This window comes from Oncorhynchus kisutch, linkage group LG22 (assembly GCF_002021735.2).
Source record: "Oncorhynchus kisutch isolate 150728-3 linkage group LG22, Okis_V2, whole genome shotgun sequence".
Taxonomy (NCBI): Eukaryota; Metazoa; Chordata; class Actinopteri; order Salmoniformes; family Salmonidae; genus Oncorhynchus; species Oncorhynchus kisutch.
Window position 1 is genome coordinate 33,069,199 of NC_034195.2, and position 20,125 is coordinate 33,089,323.

General features: G+C 42.9%; 1 protein-coding gene across 5 annotated transcripts in view; it reads left to right on the top strand.

The window, feature by feature from the left end:
* Positions 1 to 313: 313 nt before the first annotated feature.
* Positions 314 to 20,125, top strand: part of LOC109867124 (ELKS/Rab6-interacting/CAST family member 1) — a 39,963-nt gene continuing 20,151 nt past the window's right edge. For 4 of the 5 annotated variants that reach the window (XR_004204790.1, XR_004204791.1, XM_020456059.2 and 1 more), the window contains exons 1-7: positions 314 to 504; positions 2,937 to 3,772; positions 4,012 to 4,200; positions 18,012 to 18,303; positions 18,399 to 18,526; positions 18,650 to 18,724; positions 19,884 to 20,039. Coding sequence is in view for 3 of the 5 variants with exons in the window: in XM_020456059.2 (XP_020311648.1) it covers positions 3,230 to 3,772; positions 4,012 to 4,200; positions 18,012 to 18,303; positions 18,399 to 18,526; positions 18,650 to 18,724; positions 19,884 to 20,039 (1,383 nt within the window). In the remaining 2 variants the exon portion in view is untranslated. Of the gene's footprint in view, positions 505 to 1,325; positions 1,431 to 2,936; positions 3,773 to 4,011; positions 4,201 to 18,011; positions 18,304 to 18,398; positions 18,527 to 18,649; positions 18,725 to 19,883; positions 20,040 to 20,125 lie in introns of those variants that run through there. The other variant, XM_031801218.1, reaches the window with a different exon arrangement.

Below are 20,125 nucleotides of genomic sequence, written 5' to 3' on the forward strand. Positions count from 1 at the left end.
ATGAAATGACACCATGTACATTCTACAGATCCTACTGAGTATTCCCTACAATACTTTTACTGCTGCACCTCGAATAGTTTTTGCTCTATAAGCCAATATGTATTTCATATACAGTTACTTGCAGTGGGGGCATTTATTTGACCTTGGAACATGTTTTTTTTTAAATGTCACTTAAACATGAACAAATATTGTTAATGTTTAGAAAATTATTTTTCATATATCATGAATAATAAATACAGGTTATTGACACTTTTGTACGATTACATGGGAAACTTTTATTTAGAAAATGTCAGAAATTCTGTGACCCGGAAATAGTTTTTTTTTAGTGTAGCTGACGAGACGCTGCTGAAGAAGAAAGCCGCTGGTTGTGTTGGCAAAAATAGGGTAAAATCGGATAGAGGTATGCAGAAGAAATAAGGGAAAATGTCCGTATATGGAGCCGTTTTCCATTTGACGCAGGATACAGCAAACTGACTTGACCCCATCGGACATAGCTACAGCAAAGTACGTTAGTTCACTCTAAAAGTGATTTTCATAATCATTGTGTTCATTGCTAATCAACAAAAAAATGGGTTCTGCTTGACCATATCCTATTCCTGGTATTTATCAATTAGTATTCATCGGGATATTATGAGCTTTTGTCGATTACGGCATTTGTGTTAGTTTTTTACGGGAGAGCGACTTACTTTTAATGAAGGAAAACTCCCTAAATAATGTTCAACCCTGAAGCAATGGAGGAGGAGAAAGGGATACATATGAGAGGGAGATTTTCGGTGGCTCCTGAGCCCCTTGCCTGTATTCCCAACGAAGAAAACATTTTAGATGTTGTCCATTTCTAAATTATTTAGACGTCTTGCCATCTAAGTTGACAATTGTATTATTACCCTCGCCTCGGACCAGCTGCATATCCTGCACCCATTTTTTTTTATTCCCAAGGTTTAAATGGCCAACCCTTTAGGTCGGTGTATCCAACACAGTTAATGTAGCGATTCACCTAGTGAACAAGAAAATGTAGCACGCTTCCTTGCTCATTATAGTGCTGCCAAAGAGATGCTACTTTACAACAAAAAATGATATTGCGGTAAAACGTTACATTGTAACGCTTGATAACCCAGCCATATTAACTTGGCTTTTGCTGCTAGCTGTAACTAGCCTGCCAACTAACTGTGCATACGTTTATGAGGAGTCTGCAATCGAAATTGTTGTGGTGAAATGTATTCTGCATATAGTGTTTTTCTGCGCAAATTCTGTAGCATTTTTGGGGCCACAACGCTGTCATTTGATACAACTGAAAAGGGGCGCTCCTCCCGACATTAGCCAGATCACGTGATACATAGCATAACGCACATGCGCCCCTATTGCTTTTTCTCTGAGATGTCAAAGCAAGTAAAGCAGAAACTGGCTACTCTTTGACTGATGTAGCTGGCAAGGTAACTGCTGTTTGATTTAACAGAAAAAAAATATTTATTCCCAGTGCTGAGCTAGTAGTTTAACTGACGTGTAACGTTAGTGTTTCATCCCTTCTCGACTGAAGTTCTGTCTGAAGTGAATGAACTAATGCTACCACAGCCAGTTCAGCTCTAGCCTCTGGCTATCAGTCAGGTGGCAGTGTCTAACAACTGTTGTGTGTATGGAAATGTTTTGTAGCCTGATATTCTGTTTTTTGATAGTGCGTTGTGAGTTTTTATTAGTCAGTATAGCAATGTAAAGTTATTTATCTGCCAGGTTCCTTCATTAATTCCCTTCATTTCACACTGACACGGTATAAACAGCTCTACAGGCTTCACTGTCATGGTGAACAGTCAGTACATAACACTATGCTCATCATTTATTAGCAGGAACAGATGGTGACAGATGTCCAAGCAAAGCCAGATAGCCAGGAAAGATGAATTTTGCAGTATAATATAGCAATCAATCAATGAATGGATACAAAGTTACATCTTGAGTTGATGGGTAGGCTTCAGTTTGGGACCTAGGAAGAATGGTCATTTCAATTATTGAACAATTGATTCTATTCTTGGATAATATAATGTATAAATGTACATCAAGGTAAATCTTTGACATGCCTCATCTGAGAAGGATCAGATGGTGACAGGGGTCTCAGCAGGGTCAAGCAACCAGAGAAGACCAGTGTGTGACGGTGCTGAGATTACACTTTATTCTCTGTGCAGAAAACACTGGACAAACCAGGAGCTTCAAAGATTGAAACTATTTTAAGGCAGTCTGACAAACCTCTAAAGTTGATCGAGGCTTTTCCCGATGACACAAAACATGTAAAACAAAAATATGAGGAAGACCTGGTAGACACTATTGATGATGCCGAATGGATACTTATATGTTTGAATGCCCAGTCATGTTCATATAATCTCAGACATAATTTACTGCAGTTTAAGACTATCCATATAATGTACTATATGTCAGTGAAACTGAATCTCATGCACTCAGAAATCGAATTCCTCTGCTGGAGGTGTAAAACACAGAAGGGGTCATATTTGCATATGTTATACTCTTATGAAGGCTAGGTGAATTCTGGCAAAGAGTATTTTATTTTGTCTCAGCAGGTCTTCAGATTCTCCCTTCTCTCAGTTTTGGTTTGCTTGGAAATGTTGATACTGGAGACTGTTATCAGAAGAAACTATGTAACCAAGCATTTATAGCGGCTAAGAAATGCATTGCCATTAATTGGAGGGTTGATTATCTCCCCACACGGTCACAATGGATGGCAGAAATGTCCAGTTATGTACAGCATCACTAGATTTGATTTAGTACAAGATTAAGGGAATATTGTGCTACTTTCATAAGGTCTGGATGCCTTCTATGGAATATTGTACGACAAAAGGAGTCTGTATTGAAAACATGCCCATGTCAGGAGAGATACCTAGTCAGGCAATATCTAGCTGCTGATGATCCCTTTTAAACTCTGTTCCTTCTTCCAGATCAGTTTCCTGTGTGCGGACTCTCTGAGTGGCTGTTCTCTCGCTCCAAGAACAGCTGTCACCCAGTCCCTTCTGAGAGTGAGTGAGCGTGAAGAGAGCTCAACAATTTCACATGAATCAAGCGCTCACTTACTCCAGTTGAAGCCGGAACAGAGAGACACGTCAGCACAAACTCACAGATCTGCTGTCAAAATCTCTCACACACACACTAGGCAAAGCTACATCCTCACATTTCAGACACTGCACCTCTTCATTCCCACCATCAATACGTTCACTCCTCTGCTTCAGTGAACATGTACGGCAGCTCCCGTTCCGTGGGCAGAGCGGATGCCAACCACAGCGGAGGGAGAGATGGGGGGAGCAGCCAGGGTTCGGGTCGCTCCCCTCATCTCCCCCGTTCCCCACGGATGGGCCACCGTCGCACCAACAGCACGGGGGGCAGTGGAGGGGGTCCAGGCGGAGCGGGGGGTAAGACCCTCTCCATGGAGAACATCCAGTCCCTCAATGCCGCCTATGCCACCTCAGGACCCATGTACCTGAGCGACAACGAGGTTGCCATGTCCGACCACGTTAACAAGAGTGGTCGAGAGATGACCACAATGGGTCGACAGAGGGTGACCTACGGGTCAAGAGCAAGCGCAGGAGGGGGTGGAGGGGTGGCAGCTAGCACTCCCAACATCGCCACATCTGCCCAGGCCAACGCTGTGCTCCCTGGGGGAATGATGGCAGGTGACGCCCTGGCTTTTGGGGATCACCACATGGCCTCCACGGTCCCTCACTCCCTGAGACAGGCCCGGGACAACACCATACTGGACCTGCAGGCCCAACTCAAAGAGGTCAGTAGCCACAGTTGGTAATGTTAGTCTGTCTGTAGAATGACAATGGACAAGGAAAGCTCAATGCTGTGATGTCAAACGATTTATTACGAACTTTCCTTATGACATGTACCCTACTTTGAGAAGAAGATCTAGTTTGACTTTGATGTTGAGTGTTCTTCTATTTGTGTGAAAACATTTTGTATTTGCAGTGTGTGTATGTGTGTTTGTTTTACTGACGGAGTCCGCTGGTCCCTCAGGTTCTGCGTGAGAACGAGTTGCTGCGTCGTGAGGTGGAGATTAAGGAGAGCAAGCTGAGTTCCTCCATGAACTCCATCAAGACTTTCTGGAGCCCTGAGCTGAAGAAGGAGAGAGCCCTAAGGAAGGACGAGGTGTCCAAGATCACTGTCTGGAAGGAACAGTACCGCGTGGTGCAGGATGAGACCCAGGTGTGTGTGTGACATTTTTCATCCATGTAATTGTGAAAGAAAGGATTGGGGGTTAGATAATCTGATCCTAGATTTGTGTTGACGGCAATTTACTACCTCAAGCACAGGACGGGTTATAGCCTATAGTCTAGGTGTTTTGATAGTTTTTTGTGGGTTTTCTCTTTGACCAGCATTATCCACTGGATTTGCTGCAGGCGGAAAATCCTAGGAAATGCTCTTTAATTAACACAAACTGTCTCCAATCAATCATTCAATGTCAGGAGGGTTTTTGGGGGGGATCGCCTAAACCAAGGCAGGCGTAGCTTACGAATCTTAATTGCACAAAGACTAATATTTGTCAGGAAATACTATTTGTAGATCAGTAGTTCTACACCTCAATTTGCTCAAGCTGATCCTCTCCAACAGACTCAATCCCTGATCATAGGAGGTTTTAAAAATGGGGCAATTAGGACAGTTAGTGGAGAGACTATGAATCTAACCAGAAATTATAAGCAATTCTAAATCAGAATATCACCTGAAAAATGAGCATGCATATACGCCGCTGGGACGTTCTTTGCAGACAACAATATATTCTCCAAAACCTGCAATTCAGCATTAGATTATAAATGGAAAGAAAAGTAGCCATCTGAAAGTATTTATAAACTCAGCAACAAAAGAAACGTCCCTTTTTCAGGACCCTGTCTTTAAAAGATCATTCGTAAAAATCCAAATAACTTCACAGATCTTCATTGTAAAGGGTTTAAACACTGTTTCCCATCCTTGTTCAATGAACCATAAACAATTAATGAACATACACCTGTTGAACGGTCATTAACACACGAACAGCTTACAGACAGACGGTAGGCAATTAAGGTCACAGTTACGAAAACTTTAGTGTTTTCTGGTGCAAATCTGGTGCAGTCCATGAGGAGGAGATGCACTGCATTACTTAATGCAGCTGGTGGCCACACCAGATACAGACCGGTTTGATTTTGACGCCCCCTTTGTTCAGGGACACACTACTCAATTTCTGTTCGTCACATGTCTGTGGAACTTGTTCAGTTTATGTCTGTTGTTGAATCTTGTTATGTTCATTCAAATATTTACACATGCTAAGTTTGTTGAAAATTAACACAGTTGACAGTGAGATGACGTTTATATACACTGCTCAAAAAAATAAAGAGAACACTTAAACAACACAATGTAACTCCAAGTCAATCACACTTCTGTGAAATCAAACTGTCCACTTAGGAAGCAACACTGATTGACAATACATTTCACATGCTGTTGTGCAAATGGAATAGACAACAGGTGGAAATTATAGGCATTTAGCTTTTACTCTAGTGGTAGCATGAGTCTACAACCCACACAAGTGGCTCAGGTAGTGCAGCTCATCCGGGATGGCACATCAATGCGAGCTGTGGCAAGAAGGTTTGCTGTGTCTGTCAGCGTAGTGTCTAGAGCATGGAGGCGCTACCAGGAGACAGGCCAGTACATCAGGAGACGTGGAGGAGGCCGTAGGAGGGCAACAACCCAGCAGCAGGACCGCTACCTCCGCCTTTGTGCAAGGAGGAGCACTGCCAGAGCCCTGCAAAATGACCTCCAGCAGGCCACAAATGTGCATGTGTCTGCTCAAACGGTCAGAAACAGACTCCGTGAGGGTGGTTTGGGGGCACGACGTCCACAGGTGGGGGTTGTGCTTACAGCCCAACACCGTGCAGGATGTTTGACATTTGCCAGAGAACACCAAGATTGGCAAATTCGCCACTGGCGCCCTATGCTCTTCACAGATGAAAGCAGGTTCATACTGAGCACATGTGACAGAGTCTGGAGATGCCGTGGAGAATGTTCTGCTGCCTGCAACATCCTCCAGCATGACCGGTTTGGCGGTGGATGAGTCATGGTGTGGGGTGGCATTTCTTTGGGGTGCCGCACAGTGCTCCATGTGCTCGCCAGAGGTAGCCTGACTGCCATTTGGTACCGAGATGAGATCCTCAGACCCCTTGTCAGACCATATGCTGGTGCGGTTGGCCCTGGGTTCCTCCTAATGCAAGACAATGCTAGACCTCATGTGGCTGGAGTGTGTCAGCAGTTCCTGCAAGAGGAAGGCATTGATGCTATGGACTGGCCCACCCGTTCCCCAGACCTGAATCCAATTGAGCACATCTGGGACATCATGTCTCATGTCTCATGCTTTAGTCCAGGTCTGGGAGGAGATCCCTCAGGAGACCATCCGCCACCTCATCAGGAGCATGCCCAGGCGTTGTAGGGAGGTCATACAGGCACGTGGAGGCCACACACACTACTGAGCCTCATTTTGACTTGTTTTAAGGGCATTACATCAAAGTTGGATCAGGTTTTCCACTTTAATTTTGAGTGTGACTCCAAATCCAGACCTCCATGGGTTGATACATTTGATTTCCATTGATCATTTTTGTGTGATTTTTGTTGTCAGCACATTCAACTATGTAAAGAAAAAAGTATTTAATAAGAATATTTCATTCATTCAGATCTAGGATGTGTTATTTTAGTGTTCCGTTTATTTTTTTTGAGCAGTGTATATATCTAGTACCAGTCTAAAGTTTGGACACCTACACATGCAAGGGTTTATCTTTTACTATTTTCTACATTGTGGAATAATAGTGAATACATCCAAACTATGAAATTACACACATGGAATCATTTTAGTAACCAAAAAAGTGTTAAACAAATCAAAATACATTTTAGATTCTTCAAAGTAGCCACCCTTTGCTTTGATGACAGCTTTGCACACTCTTGACATTCTCTCAACCAGCTTTATGAGGAATGCATTTGAATTAACCATGTTAATTGCCTTGTTAAAAGTTAATTTGTGGAATTTCTTTCCTCAATGTGTTTGAGCCAATCAGTTGTGTTGTGACAAGGTAGGGATGGTTATACAGAATATAGCCCTATTTGGTAAAAGACCAAGTCCATATTATAGCAAGATCAGCTCAAATAAACAAAGAGAAACAACTGTCCATCATTACTTTACTGACATGAAGGTCAGTTAATCCGGAAATCTTTAAGAACTTTAAAAGTTTCGTCAAGTGCAGTCACAATCATCAAGCGCTATTATGAAACTGGCACTTGCGAGGACCACCACAGGACAGGAAGACCCAGAGTTCCCTCTGCTGCAGAGGATAAGTTCATTAGAGTTACCAGCCTCAGAAATTGCAGCCCAAATAAAGGCGTTACAGAGTTCAAGTGACAGACACATCTCAACATCAACTGTTCAGAGGAGACTGTGTGAATCAGGCCTTCGTGGTCGAATAGATGCAAAGAAACCACAACTAAAGGACACCAATAAGAAGAGATTTGCTTGGGCAAAGAAACACGAGCAATGGACATTAGACTGGTGGAAATCTGTCCTTTTGGTCTGATGATGCCAAATTTGAGAGTTAAGGTCCCAATGGCCGTGTCTTTGTGAGACGTGGAGTAGGTGAACGGATGATCTCTGCATGTGTGGTTCCCACCATGATGCATGGAGGAGGAGGTGTGATGGTGTGGGGGTGCTTTGCCAGTGACATTGTCAGTGATTTATTTAGAATTCAAGGCACACTTAACCAGCATGGCTACCACAGCATTCTTCAGCGATACGCCATCCCATCTGGTTTGGGCTTAGTGCGACTATCATTTGTTTTTCAACAGGACAATGACCTAAAACACACCTCCAGGCTCTAAGGGCTATTTGGTCAAGAAGGAGAGTGATGGAGTGCTGCATCAGATGACCTGGCCTCCACAATCACCCGACCTCAACCCAATTGAGATGGTTTGGGATGAGCAGGACCGCAGAGTGAAGGAAAAGCAGCCAACAAGTGCTCAGCATATGTGGGAACTCCTTCAAGACTGTTGGAAAAGCATTCCTCATGAAGGTGGTTGAGAGAATGCCAAGCATATGCAAAGCTGTCATCAAGGCAAAGGGTGGCTACTTTTAAGAATATGAAATATACAATAAAATAAATGTCCTCTCACTGTTAACTGTGTTTATTTTCAGCAAACCTAACATGTGAATATTTGTATTAACTTCAAATTAAACAACTGACATAAACTGAACAAGTTCCGCAGACGTGACCAACGAAATGTAATAGTATGTCCCTGAACAAAGGGGGGGGTCAAAAGTAACAGTCAGTATCTGGTGTGGCCACCAGCTGCATTGTGTACTGCAGTGAATCTCATCCTCATGGACTGCACCAGATTTGCCAGTTCTTGCTGTGAGATGTTACCCCACTCTTACCCCAAGGCACCTGCAAGTTTCCAGACATTTCTGGGGGGAATGGCCCTCACCCTCCGATCCAACAGGTTCCAGATGTGCTCAATGGGATTGAGATCCGGGCTCTTCACTGGCCATGGCAGAACACTGACATTCCTGTCTTCCAGGAAATCATGCACAGAATGAGCAGTATGGCTGGTGGCATTGTCATGCTGGAGGGCATTTCAGGATGAGGCTGCAGGAAGAGTACCACATGAGCGAGGAGGATGGCTTCCCTGTAATGCACAGCGTTGAGATTGCCTGCAATGACAACAAGCTCAGTCCGATGATGCGGTGACACACCGCCCCAGACCATGACGGACCCTCCACCTCCAAATCGATCCCACTCCAGAGTACAGGCCTCGGTGTAACGCTCATTCCTTCGACGATGAACTCGAATCCGACCATCACCCCTGGTGAGACAAAACCGCGACTCGTCAGTGAAGAGCACTTTTTGCCAGTCCTGTCTGGTCCAGTGACGGTGGGTTTGTGCCCATAGGCGACGTTGTTGCCGGTGATGTCTGGTGAGGACCTGTCTTACAACAGGCCTACAAGCCCTCAGTCCAGCCTCTTACAGCCTATTGCGGACAGTCTGAGCACTGATGGAGGGATTGTGCGTTCCTGGTGTAACTCAGGCAGTTGTTGTTGCCATCCTGTACCTGTCCCGCAGGTGTGATGTTCGGATGTACCGATCCTGTGCAGGTGTTGTTACACGTGGTCTGCCACTGCGAAGATGATCAGCTGTCCGTCCTGTCTCCCTGTAGCGGTGTCTCACAGTACGGACATTGCAATTTATTGCCCTGGCCACATCTGCAGTCATCGTGCCTCCTTGCAGCATGCCTAAGGCACGTTCACGCAGAGCAGGGACCCTGGGCATCTTTCTTTTGGTGTTTTTCAGAGTCAGTAGAAAGGCCTCTTTTAGTGTCCTAAGCTTTCATAACTATGACCTTTAACAGCTTACAGAAGGTAGGCAAGTGTCTTAACGACCGTTCCACAGGTACGTGATTATTAATTGTGTGGGAAAGTGTTTAATTAAACCCTTTACAATGAAGATCTAGTGAAGTTATTTGGATTTTTACAAATGGTTTGAATAACAAGGTCCTGAAAAAGGGATGTTTATGTTTTTGATTTAACACTTTTTTTGGATACTTCATGATTCCAAATGTGTTATTTCATAGTTTTGATGACTTCACTAATGTTCCACAATGTAAAAAATAAAGAAAACCCTTGAATGCGAAGGTGTGTCCAAACCTTTGGCTTATAATATATAAATCTTTGCGCCATCTCAGTGAACTAATCCATTGTGGAGGCCTAGACTAAAAGCCAATTTATGTGGTCAGATTGTTTATTAATTCCCCATTACTTACATACATACATACATACATGCATACAGTGCATTCGGAAAGTATGCAGACCCCTTGACTTTGTCCGGGCTCTGGCTGGGCCACTCAAGGACATTCAGAGACTTGCCCCGAAGCTGCCCGTTGTCTTGGCTGTGTGCTTAGGGTCGTGCTCCTGTTGGAAGGTGAACCTTCGCCCCGGTCTGAGGTCCTGAGCATTCTGGAGAAGGTTTACATCAAGGATCTCCCTGTACGTTGCTCCGTTCATCTTTGCCTCGACCCTGAATAGTGTCCCAGTTCCTGCCGCTGAAAAACATCACCACAGCATGATGCTGCCACCATGCTTCACCGGGAGATGGTGCCAGGTTTCCTCCAGATGTGATGCTTGGCATTCAGGCCAAAGCGTTCAATCTTTAATCAGACTAGAGAATCTTGTTTCTCATGGTCTGAGAGCCTTCAGGTGCCTTTTGGCAAACTCCGAACGGGCTGTCCTGTGCCTTTTACTGAGGAGTGGCTCCCGTCTGGCACCTCAATCATAAAGGCCTGATTTGGTGGAGGGCTGCAGAGTTGGTTGTCCTTCAGGAAGGTTCTCCCATCTCCACAGAAGAACTCTGGAGCTCTGTCAGAGTGACCATCGGGTTCTTGGTCACCTCCCTGACCAAGGCTCATCTCCGCCGATTGCTCAGTTTGTCCGGGCGGCCAGCTCTAGGAAGAGTATTGGTGGTTCCAAACTTCTTCCATTTAAGAATGATGGGGGCCACTAGATTCTTGAGGACCTTCAATGCTGCAGACATTTTTTGGTACCCTTCCCCAGATCTGTGCTTTGACACAATCTTGTCTCTATGTTCTAAGTACAATTCCTTTCAAATCAAATTATATTTGTCACATACACATGGTTAGCAGATGTTAATGTGAGTGTAGCGAAATGCTTGTGCTTCTAGTTCCGACAGTGCAGTAATATCTAACAAGTAATCTAACAATTCCCCAACAACTACCTAATACACATCTAATGGGGTTAATGAGAATGTATGTGTAAGTATATGGATGAGCGATGGCGAAGGTGCAATAGATGGTGTAAAATACAGTATATGCAGTTGAAGTTGGAAGTTTACATACTGTACACCTTAGCCAAATAGATTTAAACCCTGTTTTTCACAATTTCAGACATTTAATCCAAGTAAAAATTCCCTGTTTTAGGTCAGTTAGGATCACCACTTTATTTTAAGAATGTGAAATGTTAGAGTAATAGTAGAGTGATTATATTTCTTTCATCACATTCTCAGTGGGTCAGAAGTTTATCTACACTCAATTAGTATTTGGTAGCATTGCCCTTCAATTGTTTAACTTTGGTCAAACGTTTCAAAACGTTTCTCGTCACTGGTGCATCCTGTTTGAATTTCTGCCTACAAGATGGAAGGAGCACGATGGCATCGTGGTCGGATTTGCCGAAGGGAGAACAGGGGAGGGCTTTGTATGCATCGCGGAAGTTAGAGTAGCAGTGGTCGAGGGTATTGCGCATGCACATAGCGCAATCAATGGGCTGTAATAATTTAGGAAGACTTGTTCTCAAATTTGCTTTGTTAAAATCCCCAGCTACAATAAATGCAGACTCGGGATGTATGATTTCCAGTTTGCGTATAGTCCATTGAAGTTCATTGATGACCGTCTTGGTGTCTGCTTGAGGGGGAATGTACACAGCTGTGACTATAACTGACGAGAATTCTCTTGGTAGGTTAAATGGCCGGCACTTGATTGTAAGGAATTCTAGGACTTGAGTTCCTGTATGTTATGATTACTATTACATGAGTCGTTAAACATAAAGCATACACCCCCGCCTTCCTTTTCCCAGTGAGGTGTTTATTTCTGTCGGCGCGATGGATGGAGAAGCCCGGTGGCTGAAGAGATTCCGACAACATAACCCGAGAGAGCCATGTTTCCGTGAAAAAGAGAATGTTACAATCTCTGATGTCTCTCTGGAAGGCAACTCTTGCTCGAAATGTGTCTACCTTGTTGTCAATAGGCTGGACACTAGTAGTATACTTGGGAGCAGTGTGCGATGTGCACGTCTACGGAGCCTGGCCAGGTGGCCGCTCCATCTGCTCCTACTGCGGTGTTTTTGATCGCCTACTGGAATTATCTTCATTGTCCTGGGTGGTGGTCCGAACTGAGGATCCGCTTCGGGAAAGTTGTAATGTTTGTTATTTGACGTTGCTCTTATATCCAACAGTTATTCCCGGCTGTATGTAATAAGACTTAAGATTTCCTTGGGTAAGAAATAATACATTTTAAAAAACTAAATAGTGCATAGTTTCCTTAGAACTCGAAGCGAGGCGACCATCTCTGTCGGCGCCATGCAACAACCTCATGGCTTGGTTTTTGCTCTGACATGCACTGTCAACTGTGGGAGCTTATATAGACAGTGCCTTTCCAAATAATTTCCAATCAATTGAATTTACCACAGGTGGATTCCAATCAAGTTGTAGAGACATCTCAAGGATGATCAATGCATACAGGATGCAGCTGAGCTCAATTTCGAGTCTTATTGCAAAGGGTGTGAATATCTTTAAAAAAAAATGTTTAATGTATTTTAAACATTTGGAAACATTTCTTAACCTGTTTTTGCTTTATCATTATGGGGTATTGTGTGTAGATTACTGAGGGAAATTATATATTTAATTCATTTTAAAATAAGACTGTAACCTAACAACGTGGAAAAAGTCAAGGTCTCAATACTTTCCGAAGGCACTGTAGGCATATAAATGTGTCCATTTTGGGATCTGATAGTATTTCTGATTGGCTTAACACACCACCACTAATGACCTGTTGAGCGTCTCAACGTAATGTTTGCTTCACCTCAAACAGCAACCATACAGAGTCTGTTTTTGCATCCATAGAGAATTACAATAGTTGCTCAATGTATTTGAAAAATATTTTCTGCTCTCTCCCTTTCGATAACCACTCAGCATGAAAGGGAACAATGTCACGCTCTTATCCAGTGCAAATGTTGTAATCAGGTAGGCCTATTTTATATCTTATCAGTGCTTGTCTTGGACTGAAATATGTTTCTGTACTCATTTTGGGTGCTGTTACTGTCTATATTTAGGTGCAGGAGTTCCACAATACTTTTGAGTTAATATTCTATAAGAGCAACAGGAGCTCAAGCAGTAGAACATTTGAGTTGCCTGTACTCATCTCCGGTAAGCTCCTGCCAAAGTCAAAAACGGTTTATTTTCCATTGTGCAAATAGCCTACAGCCATGTCTGTTCCGAGCTCACTATAGCAGGGAACTCTAGAGGGCCCAGAATATTTCATGCAAAGTTGCAAGTTCGTTAGCGCAAGCTTCGGGCCATACCCAAGTTAATAGTTGATGCAATGTTTCAAGTTTGGCTACACATGGCCTGTCTGCAACGATGTGATTTATAGAATATTTATTTTTATCTGATTATTTTCTACCTGCAGGCTGCAATGATTTTATTTAACTTTATTTAGGCTATTTCTACATAGATAGCAATATAAGTTACTTTTTAGCTTTGTAACATTTTAATTTGGATAGAATTTTGATTAACCACATGATATTTATTTTGAGATAGGAAGACGTTATTATAAATTAACTGAAACTTTCAAAAAATGTGCATATGAAAACCATGACTTGCACGCAGATAGGTCGAAATAGAGAATGAGAAAGGTTGCCTACTCCTCATGTAGCCTAACAACGGAAACTTCAGTAGAGTAATGGCAGAATCTGAAAGCCTGCTGGAGTGGGAGGAGAATAGTTGGATTATGTTTTTTCTTCTAGTTGTCTAGATCTCTGGCTCCCTCTTGAGGCATTTGTATTATTATCAAACCTTAAGCTTAAACATCAGACAAGCTCAATGAATATCGGAGATTTTATTAAGACACATAGGGTCTGTCTATATATGGAAAAATGCATGTTTAAAAATGTCGACCAATCAATCAAATGTATTTATTAAGCCCTTTTTACATCAGTCAATGTCATACAGTGCTATAATCGATTTGTCGAAAGAACAGAAGATTTTCAGACAAAAATCATCCCAGAGCTGAATGTAGTTTCGTAAACTGTAGTTTCCTACCCCTGGTTTAGTCTAATGACCAGCTCAGCACTCCATCACTGTGTGTGTATAAATATGTGACTGTTGGGTCTGAGATTTTCTGCACTTGAACCTTCGGACTTCTAACATAGGTGTGTGCGCTTGTGTGCAGATGTGCATTATGCTCATTTTGGCCTTAGCTCTTGCAATGCTTTTCCAGGCATCACAATCCTGGTTTAACAGGAGATTAAGTGTATAAGAAACAGGGACCAGTTCTGTTTCAGGGCTAGTGTATCATCTACAAGTGAAACTATCTGGTATGAGCCAGGTGTCTGGAAAACCTGGAGGATTTTTCACCTCGTGTTGTACTTCACTAATCAAATCAATGTATTTCCCCTCTGAACACTTGCACCCTGACAGAAGGCATGTCTTTAATGACTAGTGGAGTCGATGGGCTGATCTGGATAATTTGGTGTTTCTGTTCCAGCCCATTATGGCCTGCTGAGTCACACACACACTTATCTAATGCCCCACTACTGTCCGTCTAACCATCCACGTCCAGTCCCTCACACTGCCAAGCACTCTCCCGTTTGTATGTGTGTGTGTGTGAGAGAGAGAGAGCAAGTGTTAAGAGGGGGGAGAGTGGGAGAAAGAGAGAGACCACTGTAGAGGAACAAAGAGAGAGAAAGACCTGCTGTGTGTGGATGTATGTTCGTGTATGCAGTGTGTGTGTGCGTTGGCTGCAGCTCTCTTGTAATCCCTAGTATAAAATAGAAGACATTGATCCCCCTCATCCGCAGTGATAAGTGACTGCTATTAGTCTTTGAATGCGTGGCAGACGCTGTAAAATGGCTGTCATATTCCATCTCCTGCTGTAGCACCACTGATACTCAACTAATTTACATTGCTCGTTACTCACTGAACACTTCTCGCCTCTCCATTCAAATACACCATTTGTCATGTCAGAATGTTCAATGTAAAATATGTTTAATTGGCAACAATTAAAGTGGATCTATAACAGATATGTGATAAGAGAGGGAGGGAGATGAGTGAGGTTAGTGTTTGTTGTACGTTTGACCCACAGCATTGTACCACAATGTGTGTTGTGCTGTAGATTTGACCCTCTGTAGCAGAGCCTTGCTTACTGTGTGTGTTATGTTTAGATCAGCTTGCTGCATCTTATCTCATAAAGGTCAAGTGCAGTCAAAAACATGATTTTTGCTGTGGTTTAAAAACATTTCCACACTGAGGTTAGAATAACATTGTGAAAATGATAATGCCCTTTTAGTGTAAGAGCTGTTTGAAAATACCTGAAATTTCAGCTTGTTTTGATGGGGTTGTGTTTTGGCCTGGTGATATCACCAGGTGGTAAATTAGTTTAATAGACCAGTAAGAAACCGTTTCAAAACTCTCTGCCAATAACAGCTAGTTTTCTGCCTTCCCCTCCCCACTTAGACCACTCCCAAACAGTCCTAGCAAAATTCTTGCTTGAGAAATTGCTCTTGGCTAAGGAGCAATGTTTTTGTTTCTTTTTGACCATTTTTTTCAACAAAAACAATCCTTTACAGTCCTATCAATTGGCCTTTATAGATAGAGCTAAATTGAAATGTTTCTTCCAGAATAAATATGAAATGCATATGCATAAACATAGTAGCAATTGAAAGGGAACAATTGAGAGATTATGGGAAAAGTATTAGACTAAAGTTGGGGACACAACTGTTCACCTGACCCAAGACTGAATCTAAACATTACATTGTTCATTTTTATGTGTATATTACGTTTACTGTACTTTTTGCAGAATTTGTTGATAACAAAATTTAAAAATACTCTGGAATACTTTTTTGCCCCACTGTACATTCAGTAACATGTTAAGACTATTCCTGGGGAATGTGGAGTAGGTGTAAGATTACACAAAAAATGACAAGGGTTTCAGTGAGCGGACTAATTGGTGTCTGTCTCTAAGTGGCCACACACCTCTCCAAAGTGTGTGCAGTTCCTAAGTAATTTCAATGCACTTTTATGACTCAACTAAAAGGTGTTTATTTATTTTTCTCTCTCCTAGCTGTGCCATTGAGGAATTAGAGCAAGAACACTTGTAGTTGTTTTGTTTGGAACACAACCCTGCATCCTCACCATCACACAATGACTGTTGTTTATGAAATCGCTATCTGTGAAAGGTCAGGTGACCATCATTTTAAGCTTGTTCTATTTCCAACATGACTAGCTAATTTATAAAATACCATCTTCCAGTGTTAGGCTTTTACAAGGCAATTCAGAGAAACGGATCGTCATTTATAAAATACCATCTTCCAGTGTTAGGCTTTTACAAGGCAATTCAGAGAAACGGATCGTCATTTATAAAATACCATCTTCCAGTGTTAGGCTTTTACAAGGCAATTCAGAGAAACGGATCGTCATTTATAAAATACCATCTTCCAGTGTTAGGCTTTTACAAGGCAATTCAGAGAAACGGATCGTCATTTATAAAATACCATCTTCCAGTGTTAGGCTTTTACAAGGCAATTCAGAGAAACGGATCGTCATTTATAAAATACCATCTTCCAGTGTTAGGCTTTTACAAGGCAATTCAGAGAAACGGATCGTCATTTATAAAATACCATCTTCCAGTGTTAGGCTTTTACAAGGCAATTCAGAGAAACGGATCGTCATTTATAAAATACCATCTTCCAGTGTTAGGCTTTTACAAGGCAATTCAGAGAAACGGATCGTCATTTATAAAATACCATCTTCCAGTGTTAGGCTTTTACAAGGCAATTCAGAGAAACGGATCGTCATTTATAAAATACCATCTTCCAGTGTTAGGCTTTTACAAGGCAATTCAGAGAAACGGATCGTCATTTATAAAATACCATCTTCCAGTGTTAGGCTTTTACAAGGCAATTCAGAGAAACGGATCGTAATTTATAAAATACCATCTTCCAGTGTTAGGCTTTTACAAGGCAATTCAGAGAAACGGATCGTAATTTTGGTGCGCAAAGAAAGGAGTCAGAAAGGAGTCATGGATTATCTTTTTAAATCCCCAAAACACATCACTACAACTGTACTGGGTCATTCAAGTGCGTGTTCCGCTGCAAATTTTCTTCACAATAGATAGTCTCATTCTGTTCTGAACAACCCAGGGTATGACACCACGTCATCTTGTAACTACATCAGACATGGTGATCATCAACATTGACACTGTGTATATGACATTAGTTTTATGATATGGAAATGTGGCTTTCTTGTATGATCTCAAAGCGGTATTTATTTATACTCCACGTTTAATCTCTCAATAGAGTCCTCTTAATTTACAGCATTTCCCTCACTCAGACATCTTTTTCAAAAGTTGTCCAATTAGTGGAAGGGATAGGGGCAAGTTGTTGTCACGTGCAGTTCTCAAGTTCAGAACGGCTGTCAGTCATACAGCGCTGTGAAGCGCAGTCTGAGCTCTGTCATTTATAGCATGTTACTGTACAGCCACTGCATTACCATTTAGGCGCTTATCAGTGCCCAAATCTGCTATTTCCAACCCATATACAGATATGAGTGTGAAGGGCTACTTGTTATCCAGAAATGAGATTTTGAGATCAAAATGGCTGAACTGTACCTTTTTTTAAACACCTCTCTGTTGTCTCTTAGAACGAGATCTCAGTGAGTCAGACTTAGTCACTGGGTATGGGAGGAGGAGAGAGAATGAGGGAAGGTGAGAGAGTGAGCGGGAGGGTGAATGAGTGAAAGAGACATAGTGAGTGGCATAGGAGGAGAGCGTTGGATACAGGCACTGACTTGTTTTTGTGCTGTTGTCTGAAACATCTCCCAGCTGATCCAAATGAGAGAATAGAACACAGCATTGTATTTCTGTCACATAGCTGGTCTGTCAAAAAACTGTGGTAGTACAGGCTCCAAAGAATGAATGCTGGCTGATTTGTACTGTTGCTCACTCTGTATACCACTGGATGGGAATGCCCTGATTTGAGTAGATGGTGTCCTACTAGTTGCTGTATCCTCCTATCCTTTGCTCCACTTCTCCTTCTCTCTCCCCTTCTATTTGATAAATAAACAAATTAATCCTATTGAATCTTATTTTATGCAGCACCCTGAAATGAAAGGTGAAACATAAATAGATAACCTCTGTCTCTCTCTCTGTTGCCCCCCCCCCCCCCTCCCCCCCAGCACCTCCATATGACGGTCCAGGCCTTGCAGGATGAACTGAGGATACAGAGAGACCTGAACCAGCTGCTTCAGCAGGACCCTGCCAGCCAAGGTCGTGACCTGGCCCTGACCTCTGAACCCACGGAGGAGAACTACCGTCGGCTGCACGGGGACCACGAGCGTCAGGCCAAGGAGCTGTTCCTGCTCAGAAAGACCCTGGAGGAGATGGAGCTGAGGATAGACACCCAGAAACAGACCCTGGGCGCCAGGGATGAGTCCATCAAGAAGCTACTGGAGATGCTGCAAAGCAAAGGTGGGATACCATGCCAAAAAACACAGTGGCTGTATTAGTAATGCTTTTCTATTAACACATCTTCTAAATGGCCATATTATTGTATTATATTCCAGGGCCGTCGGCTAAGTCGTCAGAGGAAGACCAGGAGAGAACCAGGAGACTGGCTGATGCTGAGATGCACAGACACCATCTAGAGTCCCTACTGGACCAGAGAGACAGGGAGACTACTGCTCTACGAGAGGTGAGGGACTCCGAGGGAGGGAGGTAACAAATTGAGCTTAAGTTGGGTCACAACACAAACTATTAGGGATTGATTGGAGTGTAGTAGACAACGTGTGGAGCGTAACGACCTTGTTCTCTTTAGGAGCTGCACCGTCGATACGAGGGAACCCCAGAGTCCACAAAAACCAAGGCTCTACAGACTGTCATCGACATGAAGGTACCCATCTGTGTGTGTGTGTCTGTAAGTGCATGTGTGAGTGAGTGTATTATAGGGCTGACCCCATTTAGTCGTCTGGTCGATTGTTTGGTCGATAGACTGCTGGTCGACCGAGATTTCTTCAGTCGAACAGTAGCCCCCAAAAGAAATCATGGTGTAAAAGAAAGCTGTATGATTTGTGCCTAAGTGGACTAATCCACTGTGGAGGTTGTGGGGATGGCACAGTCATCACTCTTAAGACATGTGCTACTGAAATTGCATATGCTTAGGCCTATATTACGTAACAACAATGGTGCAACACAAATAAAAAATATGATTATTGTATAACAAATGCGCTTTCTCCCGTGTTGGATAGCAGTCGCTGTCCACAGTACTGAAACACGCTGTTGAATTGGCACCATTTCCTAAACCATGTTGCTATGTGCATAATAGCAAAGTTAACCAGCATATTGGTGTTGAGAACAATGCGGCAGCCCTTGCTGCGGCAGCCCTTGCTGCGACAGCCCTTGCTGCGACTGCCCTTGCTGCGACAGCCCTCAACCAGTAAACATTCCCCCGTTTAGAGTTTATTTCTCATGTCCTCTGCATCCATTTTGCTGTTACGGTGTTAAGTTTGTTATAACTAATGTATTGATGCGATTATGATATGCTATAGGACAGACCCTATTGGTCACTTACATGCGATGCATACCTGTCATGTAAAGAGAGCAAGGGTTGAGGGAATGGGGAACGTATTTCCTAAACAAATTAGGGATTTCAGTAAGAACATTTTCAGTCAGAAATGGCTGTAATTATGTTGCAACAAGGACAACGCGATAAACACAGATGTTCTGTGGTGGTTTCTGCAGCAGGGAGGCGAGAGAGACAACTGGTACTAGTCACACAGTCACTCTCTGTCATTTTAACACAACGCAGCAAGTCTGAATCCCTCTGGTCATTTGTGTGTCTTAATTATTTCATAAAACAGTGTTCAAGAATCAGAGAAGCTCGATGCATGTAGTTGATTTGATTAAAACAGGATGTGTCGATGTATGGAAAAATACCCATTTAAAAATTTAGACCAACCGATTGGTCGAAAGAACAATTGGTCGACCAAGATTTGTATTTTTTTGGTCGGGGACAGCCCTAGTGCATTAACCCCTTCTCTGGTGTGTGTCAGGATGCTAAGATCAACTCTCTGGAGCGAGGTCTGAGGGACATGGAGGAGGAGGTGATTATGTTGAAGTCCAATGGCCTGCTGAGCTGTGAGGAGAGACAAGAGGAGATGAAACAGATGGAAGTCTACCGCAGCCACACCAAGTTTATGAAGAACAAGGTGTGAGGTCACTTCCCCTCAGTTTCCATTAATCAGAATTCTATTTCTATCAGTTTATATTGGTCAGGCTTCAAGTCCCCTTGGTT